The sequence below is a fragment of the Lathyrus oleraceus genome, chromosome 7 (assembly GCF_024323335.1).
Source record: "Lathyrus oleraceus cultivar Zhongwan6 chromosome 7, CAAS_Psat_ZW6_1.0, whole genome shotgun sequence".
NCBI lineage: Eukaryota > Viridiplantae > Streptophyta > Magnoliopsida > Fabales > Fabaceae > Lathyrus > Lathyrus oleraceus.
The window spans coordinates 115,628,744-115,639,476 of NC_066585.1; the positions used below are offsets into that span (position 1 = coordinate 115,628,744).

Sequence of the window (10,733 nt, forward strand, 5' to 3'; positions counted from 1 at the left end):
CAACAATATAAATGAAGAAGAAAAAACACATGAAAAAAAAACATAAAAAAAAGAATATGGGTGAATACAAACAAATATATATTTTTTAGATTATTGTTTCTTTATTTATTTTCAAGCTAAAAATGAAACAATTAAGTATCGCGACGGGAAAAATCACAAAGTCGCCACCATATTTTATTCATTCCTAAGGAATATGAGAAATAATGATAAAACCCTAAAGGAAATGATAAGACAGACATCAGAACTTAATATGGGTTGAGGATCCAGTTAAGTGAGGGAAAGGTGTTAGGTGCCCCTCATTTCCGTTGTACTTAACGGGAACCTCCTAAAGCCTAGGGTTTAGTGTGTTTGTTTGCTAAAGTTTGTTTGCATGTTAATTATTCCTACTTAATTTTATCTACTTGATATTTACAAAAAAAAAATTAAAGAGGGGAAATGTTAGTCTTAGATTAGGGGACTCACCTTGGTTTCGCAACTCTTGTGAGATTTTTCTCTTGCATTAGGATGCATCATTGAATTAATTGAAAATCTACCCTGCCTCTGGTTAAGATTAAGGATTTTTCATAAATAGGAATAACACTGACTTCAGGCTCGAGGGGGCTGACTACGGATCATCTCCTTATTTCTCCAGTGTTTGGGAAGTGAAATAATGCCTTACATCGTCAACCAGGTCTTACTAATAATAACATACATCAACAAATTCGGTTGTTTTATTTACATCATTCTCCCTCAAAGGTTATTAATAGGTGAAAAGTGAAAATGGAAAAAAGCGTTTGATATTTATGGTAAGTGATGGTGAATGAAAGAGTGAATATGAATGGATTGACTCCAAAAAAAATGCATGCTCATTTTATTAGAATTACTAATCAAAGAGTAAAAAGTTTATAACAAATAACACTTAGATACAAAGAAATTACAAGTTGAAATGATAAAGGCCTAATGATCCTAGGTATGAGCTTCCTTGTTGATCCAACAATTTTAGGAGATCTTCTTGCTATTCTTGCACTAGTCAAAGTAAGGGGGTGACCTTTGTCTTTTCTTCTGCTGGGCATACATGCTCTACTGATAGGGTAGTTGCTGCTATTGATGCAGTTGATGCGGGGGGGAGTCACCCATGGTTGTGGTATCTGAGGCGTTGGGTAGGCCTGTAGATGACATGATGTATGGTTACATTCTCTCCTCAATAGGACTTGTGCAACCAAGTTCATTTGAGACTTCAATTGGTTGACCTTCTCCTTTAACACTTATTGGCTTATCTTGAGTGCCTCAATGGCTTCTTGAGACATGCTTTAATCTCGTTCATGAGTATCAGGAAATCTACTAGTTGGGTGACCGTTGGATAAGGGCGGAGGTGGAAGAGATATGAGTTTTATGCAGGTGCATGTATGCGGATGTATGGATATGCAAAAAAAATTGAGAGATGCTAAAAGTTTTTTGCATGAAGATGCAATGTACATGCAATTTAAGATAATGGTAGATCTAAGAATACCCAAATGGGTTTAGGGATAGTGATAGACATAAGGAAACCCATACGTGTTTAAGGATAATGATAGATATAAGAACACTTTATTTAAGAGGGCTCCCTATGATAGGATTATTCTAAGTCTTTACTACCCAATCCCCTCACGTGTAGGCTCTAGGATTTTTGAATAAAGGATCATAGAGTCGTAGACTATAACCAAAATTTCACCACAATTATGGGTTGGCCCTACCAAGGTGATCCTTCGGGATAAGTTTCACCTAGGTGAGATCTTATTACTGACCCTTGCGGATTGATAACATAAGGTCACCATAGGTGAAACGGGTTCTAGATAAAGGTTGTCAGAGTCATGGACCATATCCAGATTATCAACACAATGAGGGTCAGGCCCCCACCATGAAGACGAGTATGAAATGATCTACTTTGAGTGGAGTCTACATACCAATCAATGAGATGGACATCCCTCTGATTGATATGACAGGGCTACCCTCTTAAGCCTATGTTTTTTCTCAAGCTCGGGTGTAGAGCTTCACACAATGATATTCTCAAACCTACAGATGAATAAATAATGAATTAAACATAAAAAATAAATAAAGCGTAAATAAACAAAGTATAAATAAAAACAAACATGCAAACAAAAGAAAACAAACAACCCTAATACTAATGGATAAGTTTGACTCTTTTTAGGGAAGTTTCCCAACATAGTCGCTAGTTGTCGTAGCAGGAAATATCACATAGTCGTCAAAACTTCTCCTCCCCTTTTCATTTTCCATTTAACCTATGACTTGATATTCATTTGTACCCATGCATGCCTCGTTCATATGCATCATTCATTCATGTTAACACTTCCTAATAAGCATCATTAATTCAGAGTTGATGGAACATAAAAGCTAGGGTTGTGCTTGAGGTTTGTGACATTGCTCATCATATGGGGAGAAACCCTAATTTCATGCCCTTTTGGACTTTGGTTCAAGAAGATCACAACTTGGATTTCATATGGTCATCTAAACCTTAATTGTGGGCTCATGTGTTGGGAGATTGACTATGGAGCTTTATGCTTAGTTTGAAAACCTTGATTAAGGTTTGTGCATCGTGAAACCCTAATCAGGGATTTTCTGGAACCCTAACTCATTGGAAAGATGTTCCTGACCATCTTGTCATGCATCATCAACCATTAAACTTGTTTTGTGCATAAAATTCATTCATCTAACCTACAAGTCCACTTGTTTGGGATTTCATCTAGTTCAAGGTTTTTTTTGGATCTATTCATATGATGCTTTCAAGATCTTAAGTTTTGATTCATGGTCATTGCTTCCATACATATGGGGTTGTCAAGATCATCAGTCATTGGTCATTGGTTCTTGGTCTGATGCTTACATTAGTGCATTAGTCTTTTGGGTCCTTGGCTTTCCTTTGATTCATTGAGATTCTTAAGGCATTCACTAATGGTTCATATATGCATTTTAGTCCATTTGATCAGGCTCATCCATATTGCCTAGCATTTGAACATAAATCATTGTTTCAGATCATATTCATTCAAAACCTTGCTTAAATTACAAGCCTATTACACGAGTCAATTTTACACAAGAATGCCCTAGTTTCTAGCCTATAGTTGACTTTGGTCAACTAGTTGACCAAAGTTAATCATCCATTTCTAAGTACATATTATCTTGACCTTGGTATCCTTGACCATTTTCTATGCCATTTTGTTCATTTCATTTCATTTTTAACAAGCCAATTCATTTCATTTTATTACTAACCTTTTGAACCTAACTTGTGTTTAGTCCTCATTTCCAATTAATCCATTCAAATTTCAATCTTAACATTCAATCAATGTTCCATTAAACCATTTTATTCAATGCATTTCAAACCATTTCCATAAATAAACTTTTCATAACTATTCAATTCCAATTCAATACATTCAAATTTCATACTACAACTTTCCACATTTAATGCATTTCCATTATAATATTACAAACCAAATTAACATACACAACCTATAACCTAATCCCAAATTCTCAATTTATTTCTAAACAAGCAAGTCAATCCACGTATTCCAAGCATACCAAGTCCAAGCTTCAACACACACATTGCCTTACAAAAACTCAAAGCATCACCCTGCATCACCAAGTAGAACACAGGCCATGAAAATACCGCCAAGTTAGAAGAGCATCAATTTCAACCTACAAATATCAACCAACACAAACATACCAATGTTAAGCTCCTTCACACATTGAACCTTGCATAACACTTAGCCATGCCCCACCAAAGGAAGAATTCCAAGCAAATGCAGCACACCACAAAAATAGAAGGTCAAACGCATAAGTCTTCTTTCTGAACACACAAGTGAAGCAAACAGAGCCCTGCGCAGAACAACAATCCTGCAAGTCTCATTTTAGCAGAGCATTAAACTGAGTTCCACCATAAGCCATAGAAACAATGTAATGTAGAGAATAAAAAACCTACTAACTGATTTGAAACTTCCAAAACTAACTCATTTTTCACTGATTTCGAAAGCTAACAAATTCATTCATTTCCAACTACCTTGTAAATTTCGTGTGAATTTCATTTGCATTTGATAATTGAAAATTAGCTCAATAAATCATAAACACTTCACTCATTCAAGGGACGAATCCAAAATCACATAAAGAAAAATCACAAATCAGTTTTCACTCTTCACTCTCACTCTCAGAACTTCACAGTTCACCATTCTTCTTCAACAATTCACGATCCTATTTCACACTGTCAAAGTTGCAAAAAAAGGAGCACGTATCATAGAATAAGAAGGAGCATATATCAGAGAAAAAGAAGAAGCCTACAGAGAATTGATACATGTTTTTTGCCACCGAGTAAAATCAGGTGAGTTTTCCTTCTTGCTTTAATACACGATTAGTCTCGATTTCGCGATTCCCTTTGATACGATGCAATTGCAATTTGGATTCGGTTCAGTGAAGATGATGATGGACGCAAATAAAGATTATGGTGATTCAATTTTCTTGCGATGATTCTTTTATTTTGATCAACATTCGAATGTTGAAGGTGAGGGTGAAGAAAAAGTGAACGGTAAAGTGACATTTCGGTGTCCATGAGCTTGTGTTGAGTGTTTTATTAACGTGAATCCATGGACCTGGTTTGTGTAAGAATAAGACTATGGTGTTGATTTCATGGTTCAAAAATCTTAATGAGCACTGAATGTTCGGATGGAGCTGAGGTAGGGTGTGCAGGATCAAAACGGAGGAAGGTTTCATTTGTGTTGTTGAATTTCATATTTTTTTGCCCTGATTTCATTTTGATGCTTGAACATTGGTTTGGACTTGAGTTGCTTAGGATATTTTTTGCCCTCGTCAATTCACACCCCTGCTCCATTATTTGTTTTTTTTACCGAGATAACCCACTTTTTCGAAAAAATTCCCAAAATACCCCAGTTTTCAGAAAATTTCCCAATCTACCCCACTTTTAGGAGGAGGCGCCAATTGAATTGGCGACTCCTCTTAAAAATTGCAAGGAGGCGCCAATTGGATTGGCTAGGGAACCTGCCCTAGCCAATCCAATTGGCGCCTATGTGTAATTTTTAAGAGGAGGCGCCAATTCAATTGGCGACTCCCTTATAAAAGCCTCAAATGGCAAAACCTCCAACATGAAAGTTGTAGATCTTTTCAAGACAATGAATTTGGACATAAATTTTGCATCATTTGGAGTTTTTATGAGAAAGTTATGGCAGTTGAAATTGGACTTCTAGGTTTTTCAACTATTATCTGACCTATAATGTCTTGTATTATTGCATGTGTTTCTGTTAGAGTTATGAAATTTTGTCCAACATAAAAACTGAAGTAGACATCTTAAATTTTCCAATTCATATGGTCCCACCTCAAAATAATTAAAAATGAGTGAGTTAGGTCCTTGCGAACTTGACCTAAAATTAGGGTTTCTGTCAAAACATGTGTATGTGAATTTTGCCAAAAGGGACCAACTTCAAGCCCTTCTGTTTGAATGATAAAAACCTCAAATGACAAAACCTTCAACATAAAAGTTGTATATCTTTTCAAGATAATGAATTTGGACTAAAAGTTTGCATCATTTGCATTTTTTTTGAGAAAGGTATGGGCACCTGAACTTGGACTCTTTGACATTTCAACTGTTATGTGACGTATAATGTTTTGCATTATCCCATGTGTTTCTTTTAGATTTATGAAATTTTGTCCAACATAACATTTGAAGTAGACATCACAAATTTTTCAATGCACTTGGTCCCACCTCAAAATAATTAAAAATGAGTGAGTTAGGTCCTTGCGAACTTGACCCAAAATTAGGGTTTCTGTCAAAACATGTGTATGTGAATTTTGCCAAAAGGGACCAACTTCAAGCCCTTCTGTTTGAATGATAAAACCCTCAAATTACAAAACCTTCAACATAAAAGTTGTACATCTTTTCAAGACAATGAATTTGGACTAAAATTTTGCATCATTTGCATTTTTTTTGAGAAAGGTATGGGCACCTGAACTTGGACTCTTTGACATTTCAACTGTTATCTGACGTATAATGTTTTGCATTATCCCATGTGTTTCTTTTAGAATTATGAAATTTTGTCCAACATAACAATTTAAGTAGACATCTCAAACTTTCCAATTCACTTTGTCCCACCTCAAAATAATTAAAAATGAGTGAGTTAGGTTCTTGGGCAGTTGACCCAAAATTAGGGTTTCAGTCAAAACATGTGTATGTGAATTTTGCCAAAATGGAGTTTAGACAAAGAAACCTAATGTTTGGAGTTTACACAAAGATAAATTTGATATAATACGACTTTATATTAATAAAAGTTGGAGTTTACAGAAAGAATCCTAATGGTGATGACCGGGATCACCTAACTCACCTCCGGTCCCACATCCCCTAGCTACCCTAACCCTTGGCCCTAACCCACGTTGACGATTCTGCACCGGTGTTTGTTCATCTGATGGTCCAGGAGCGTCATTACCTCCTACAGGAGAAGATCCGTTGAGGTATTCAGCCAACTCAGCATAGTCTTCAGTATTCAATGATGGTGTACCGGCGTAGCTGAGCTCATGACCCATGCCAGAGAAGTTGGGGTGTGGTTGACTCATGGATGGGCGACCGGGACGGTTGAAGGGAGACATTGGTGTGAATGATGGGTCTAGGAAAGGTTGGAAAGGTTTTTGGGGTGTTTGGAAGAGATATGGTTATGGGATGTTTTGGTATTGTGATGTTTGGGGTTCTTGGCTACGGTAGGAGGAGGGGCGGTTAGTGTTTTGGCTAAGGCGACTTTGGTAGGGTGATGGTGTGGGTGCGAAGTGATGTTCGGTCTGAGGTTGATGGTCCATTTTTTGGTGGTGGTATGGGGGATGTTCTTGGTATTGGGGTTGGGTGAATGACATGTTTTGGTTGTATGTTTGTGTGTTTGTGGAACGGAAAGTTTGACGGATAGGTGGTTGTGAGTAACCGGGTTGAGAATGTTGTTGGGGGTTAGATGTTGATCCTTCTTGTGTGTAACTTGTCTGGCGTGGGTCGTAGAGGTACATATCATCGGCGATGAATTGAAATCCAACTGATCTGTACCAAGCCATATAAGTACGACTTGGTTTTACCTCATTTGGCATGACTGCGTCAATTAAGACATGGTCATGACGGTGCTTCCACTTGCGACACTCCGATCTTGCGAAGGTTTGCCAAGGGTTGAAGTTCCATTGGTCGTTCATTTTACGCATATGCCATTCTCCTAGGCTAGCTGGGGGATCTGGGATATTCTGGACCATACCGAACTGCAGCTTCACACGATCGGTGTTGTGCATCTCCACTGTTGTGAACCGTATTATCGGTGTGCATGATGTCCATACGGCTGCGTCTTCAGGGTTGACCTCATGCTCATGATCCAGATTAAGGTATGGACGCCAAATGAACTGAAATGTTAAAGAAGATAGGATTTAAATGAATGTAGAAAAAGTCAACATAATATGACGAATGAATGAAGTTATTTTGCTTACGTCTGTCGGTCGAAGGTGATCCAACAGGTTGCGATACTGAGTAATACAGTGTCTCGGACATCTGCTGTAACTCATACCACGTGCCGACCATCTACACCAAAAAGTTAAAATAAACTAGTTATAGGTACTAAACTGTAAGGAAGTAAGTAAAGATATAGCAATTTAAACAACTTACTTTTTTGCATATGGAAAAGTGAAAGGGTTGTTATTGACCGGTGCTAGAGACGGTAGTCTTGACCATCCCCATGCTTGTAGCAAAACAGCACATCCAGAAAATGTAGATGTGTCTTTGTGGGAGTTTTTGCACAACGAACTATAGAGATAGGCTAGACATGCGGATCCCCAACTGTAACTACCTATTCTATCTACATGTCTAAGTAGAGGTAAGTACATAATATGCATGCTAGAACCATTACCTTCGGGAAATAAAAAGGATCCTAGTAACAACATAATGTAACACCTAGTTTTTATTATTCAAGCATCTTCGGTAGAATGCTCATCTAAATATAAACTATTATAATATGACTTTAGGCGTGAGAGTAGTATACCTTGACCTCTAGCATTATCATCTAACAAATCAGTTTCTAAAAGCTCCATGCAAATTGACTTTGCATAGTTGGTCTTACCATTAACAGCTTTGCCTTCAATTCGTAGTCCTAAAAGCATGTAGACGTCTTCCAATGTCACGGTACACTCACCGGTTGGAAACCAAAAAATGTGTGTCTCTGACCTCCATCTTTCGCATAAGGCTAGAATGAACTTGTTATCTATAGACCAAGACATAATCTTGCTAATCTGACCAAAACCGGCGAGTTCAACATAAGGTTGAATCATCGGGTCCATTGGGAAAAATTCGTGGACTCGAGTTCGAAACCTTGATACATCCTATAATAGAAATAATATAACACTTGACTAAGTTGGTATTTCAAAATAAAATGGGGTTGGTGGAGATGAAACATAAAAAATTAGTATAAGAAAAAACTTACGTATGTTGCGACGTTTGCAACTGTTCCTCTGTGTGCTTCGCCCATTGTGAGTAAAGACATATTGTTGGGGAGTTGGTGTAGATGAAATTGGAAGATGTTGTTGAAGATGAAATTGTAAAAGAAGTATTGTAGATGAAGTAGTGAGAATGTTGGTGTGGAAGAATTGTTGAAGGAGTGGATGTATTTATAGGCAAATGGATGAAAGCATAAAAATTTGTGTTTGCATGGTGTCTCCACCTCATTTGGCGACCATGTACAATCCTAAAGAGGGGGCGCCATTCAAATTAGCGACACCATAGGTACATGCATGCAAGGCTAGTTCTGAATGCTTGGTTTCGAGGACTGACTCCATGGGGTCGCCACTTGAATTGGCGACCATGTACAAGCCTTAAGTGTAGGCGCCAAACCAATTGGCGACACCATCTGCATGTCTGACACGTGGCATTCTTGTCTCCTGCATGCTGAACAACTCACTTGTGGATGGCTTGCATGATTGACACATCATCTCTGACTATGTTACATGTCCGACACGTGTCTGTCTTGTCTCCTGCATGATGATGACTAGCTTCTTGATAGCTTGCATGGTTGACACATCATCTCAGACTGTCTTGCATGACTGACACATCATCTAAGACCTAGCTTACATGTCAGACACGTGGCTGTCCGGTCTCCTGCATGCTGAAGAGTCACTTGTTGATAGCTTCCATGGTTGACACATCAACTCACACTGTCTTGCATGACAGACACATCATCTCATTACTAGCTAGCATGCTTGACACATCAACTCACACTATCTTGCATGACAGACACATCATCTCAGAACTGGCTTGCATGCTTGACACATTAACTCACACTGTCTTGCATGACAGACACATCATCTCATGACTAGCTAGCATGCTTGACACATCAACTCACACTGTCTTGCATGACAGACACATCATCTCAGAACTGGCTTGCATGCTTGACACATTATCTCAGAGTAGCTAGCATGTGAGACACATCATCTCAGAACTGGCTTGCATGCTTCAGTGTCTGACACATCATCTCAGAACTAGCTAGCATGTGAGACACTGATACCATCTATTTAAGTGTCTTACTATCAACATCCAAGACACTTCACTCACATTCATCTGCACTTGCAAAATAGTTTTCATCTCCAAAATATCATATTCATCATTATACAGTGTCAATGTTCACTACAACGGTGAAACTTTTGAGTCTGAGCTTCATGGTTTTTGTTTTAGAAACACTGATACCATTAGAATCACGGTCAAGAGAAATGCAACCTTTTTGCATTTGGAAAAAAGAATACAATCCTTTATAGGATCAGGTATTGTGTCAAAGATCACATATCAAAATCCTATATTTTTTTAGAATGGTCAATGCAAGTTTTTCCCCCTAAAGGTACGAGACGATGAAGATGTTGAAAACATGTTTCTTAGTCATGAACATTCAGACATGGATTGTATCGAGTTGTACATTACTCTACAACCATGTATACCGTCTCAACAGTCTCAACTAACCGATCAGGATGCAGCTGGTGAAGATGCTGCAGATGATGCACAATGGTCAGATGAACTCAACCCAGAAGCAGAAGTAGAAGTCGACGTTGTTGATGAAGAAGAAGAGGAGACCGAGATGCAGGTTGATCACTGTCGCATCCGCGAAAAACAACCGGCGGGCTGAAACAAAAAAAAAACACAGAGCCGCCACTGCGCGTTATTTATCCCAAGATAGGGAAAGGAAACGCTCAGAGAAACCTGGAAAAAGCATGGTCTCGCGACCAAAGAGAAAGGGTAAGGGAGTCGGTTACGCAAGGGGAAGGTATTAGCACCCCTCACGTCCGTCGTACTCGACGGGATCCACGTTCTAAAAGAAAGAATAGGTTGCTAAAATAAACAAACAAACATCATACACACACGCTAAGACAACACAGGTGGGGTTAAGAGGAAGAGAGCTCGATAGGACGTCGCATCCTATGCCTACGTATCTCGTCTGGAACGAGAATCAGAGCTGCCGTAGTTCGGCTCACGCACGCCAAACAAGCAAACACAAACACAGGCAAACATGGAGCCTGAATGCCAATCACTGGACTTACATCAGCATCCGAACCAAAACGCACACAAGAAGGTAAACGTGGAGCCCGACCGCCAATCACTGGACTTACGTCGGCATCCGAACCAAACACACGCACACTGGAACCCGAATGCCACTCGATAGACTTACATCAGCTTCCAAGCACACAACAACCAACGAGTTAATAGGGAGTCG

General features: G+C 38.7%; 1 protein-coding gene across 1 annotated transcript; it reads right to left on the reverse strand.

Annotated features, from left to right (window-relative positions):
- Positions 1–6,392: 6,392 nt before the first annotated feature.
- Positions 6,393–7,554, reverse strand: LOC127107316 (serine/threonine-protein phosphatase 7 long form homolog). Its single transcript, XM_051044613.1, has 2 exons — positions 7,477–7,554; positions 6,393–7,392 (listed from the first exon to the last, which is right to left on the reverse strand). Exons 1-2 carry the CDS (start codon positions 7,549–7,551, stop codon positions 6,676–6,678), a joined length of 792 nt encoding a protein of 263 aa, XP_050900570.1. The 5' UTR covers positions 7,552–7,554; the 3' UTR covers positions 6,393–6,675.
- Positions 7,555–10,733: the final 3,179 nt, after the last annotated feature.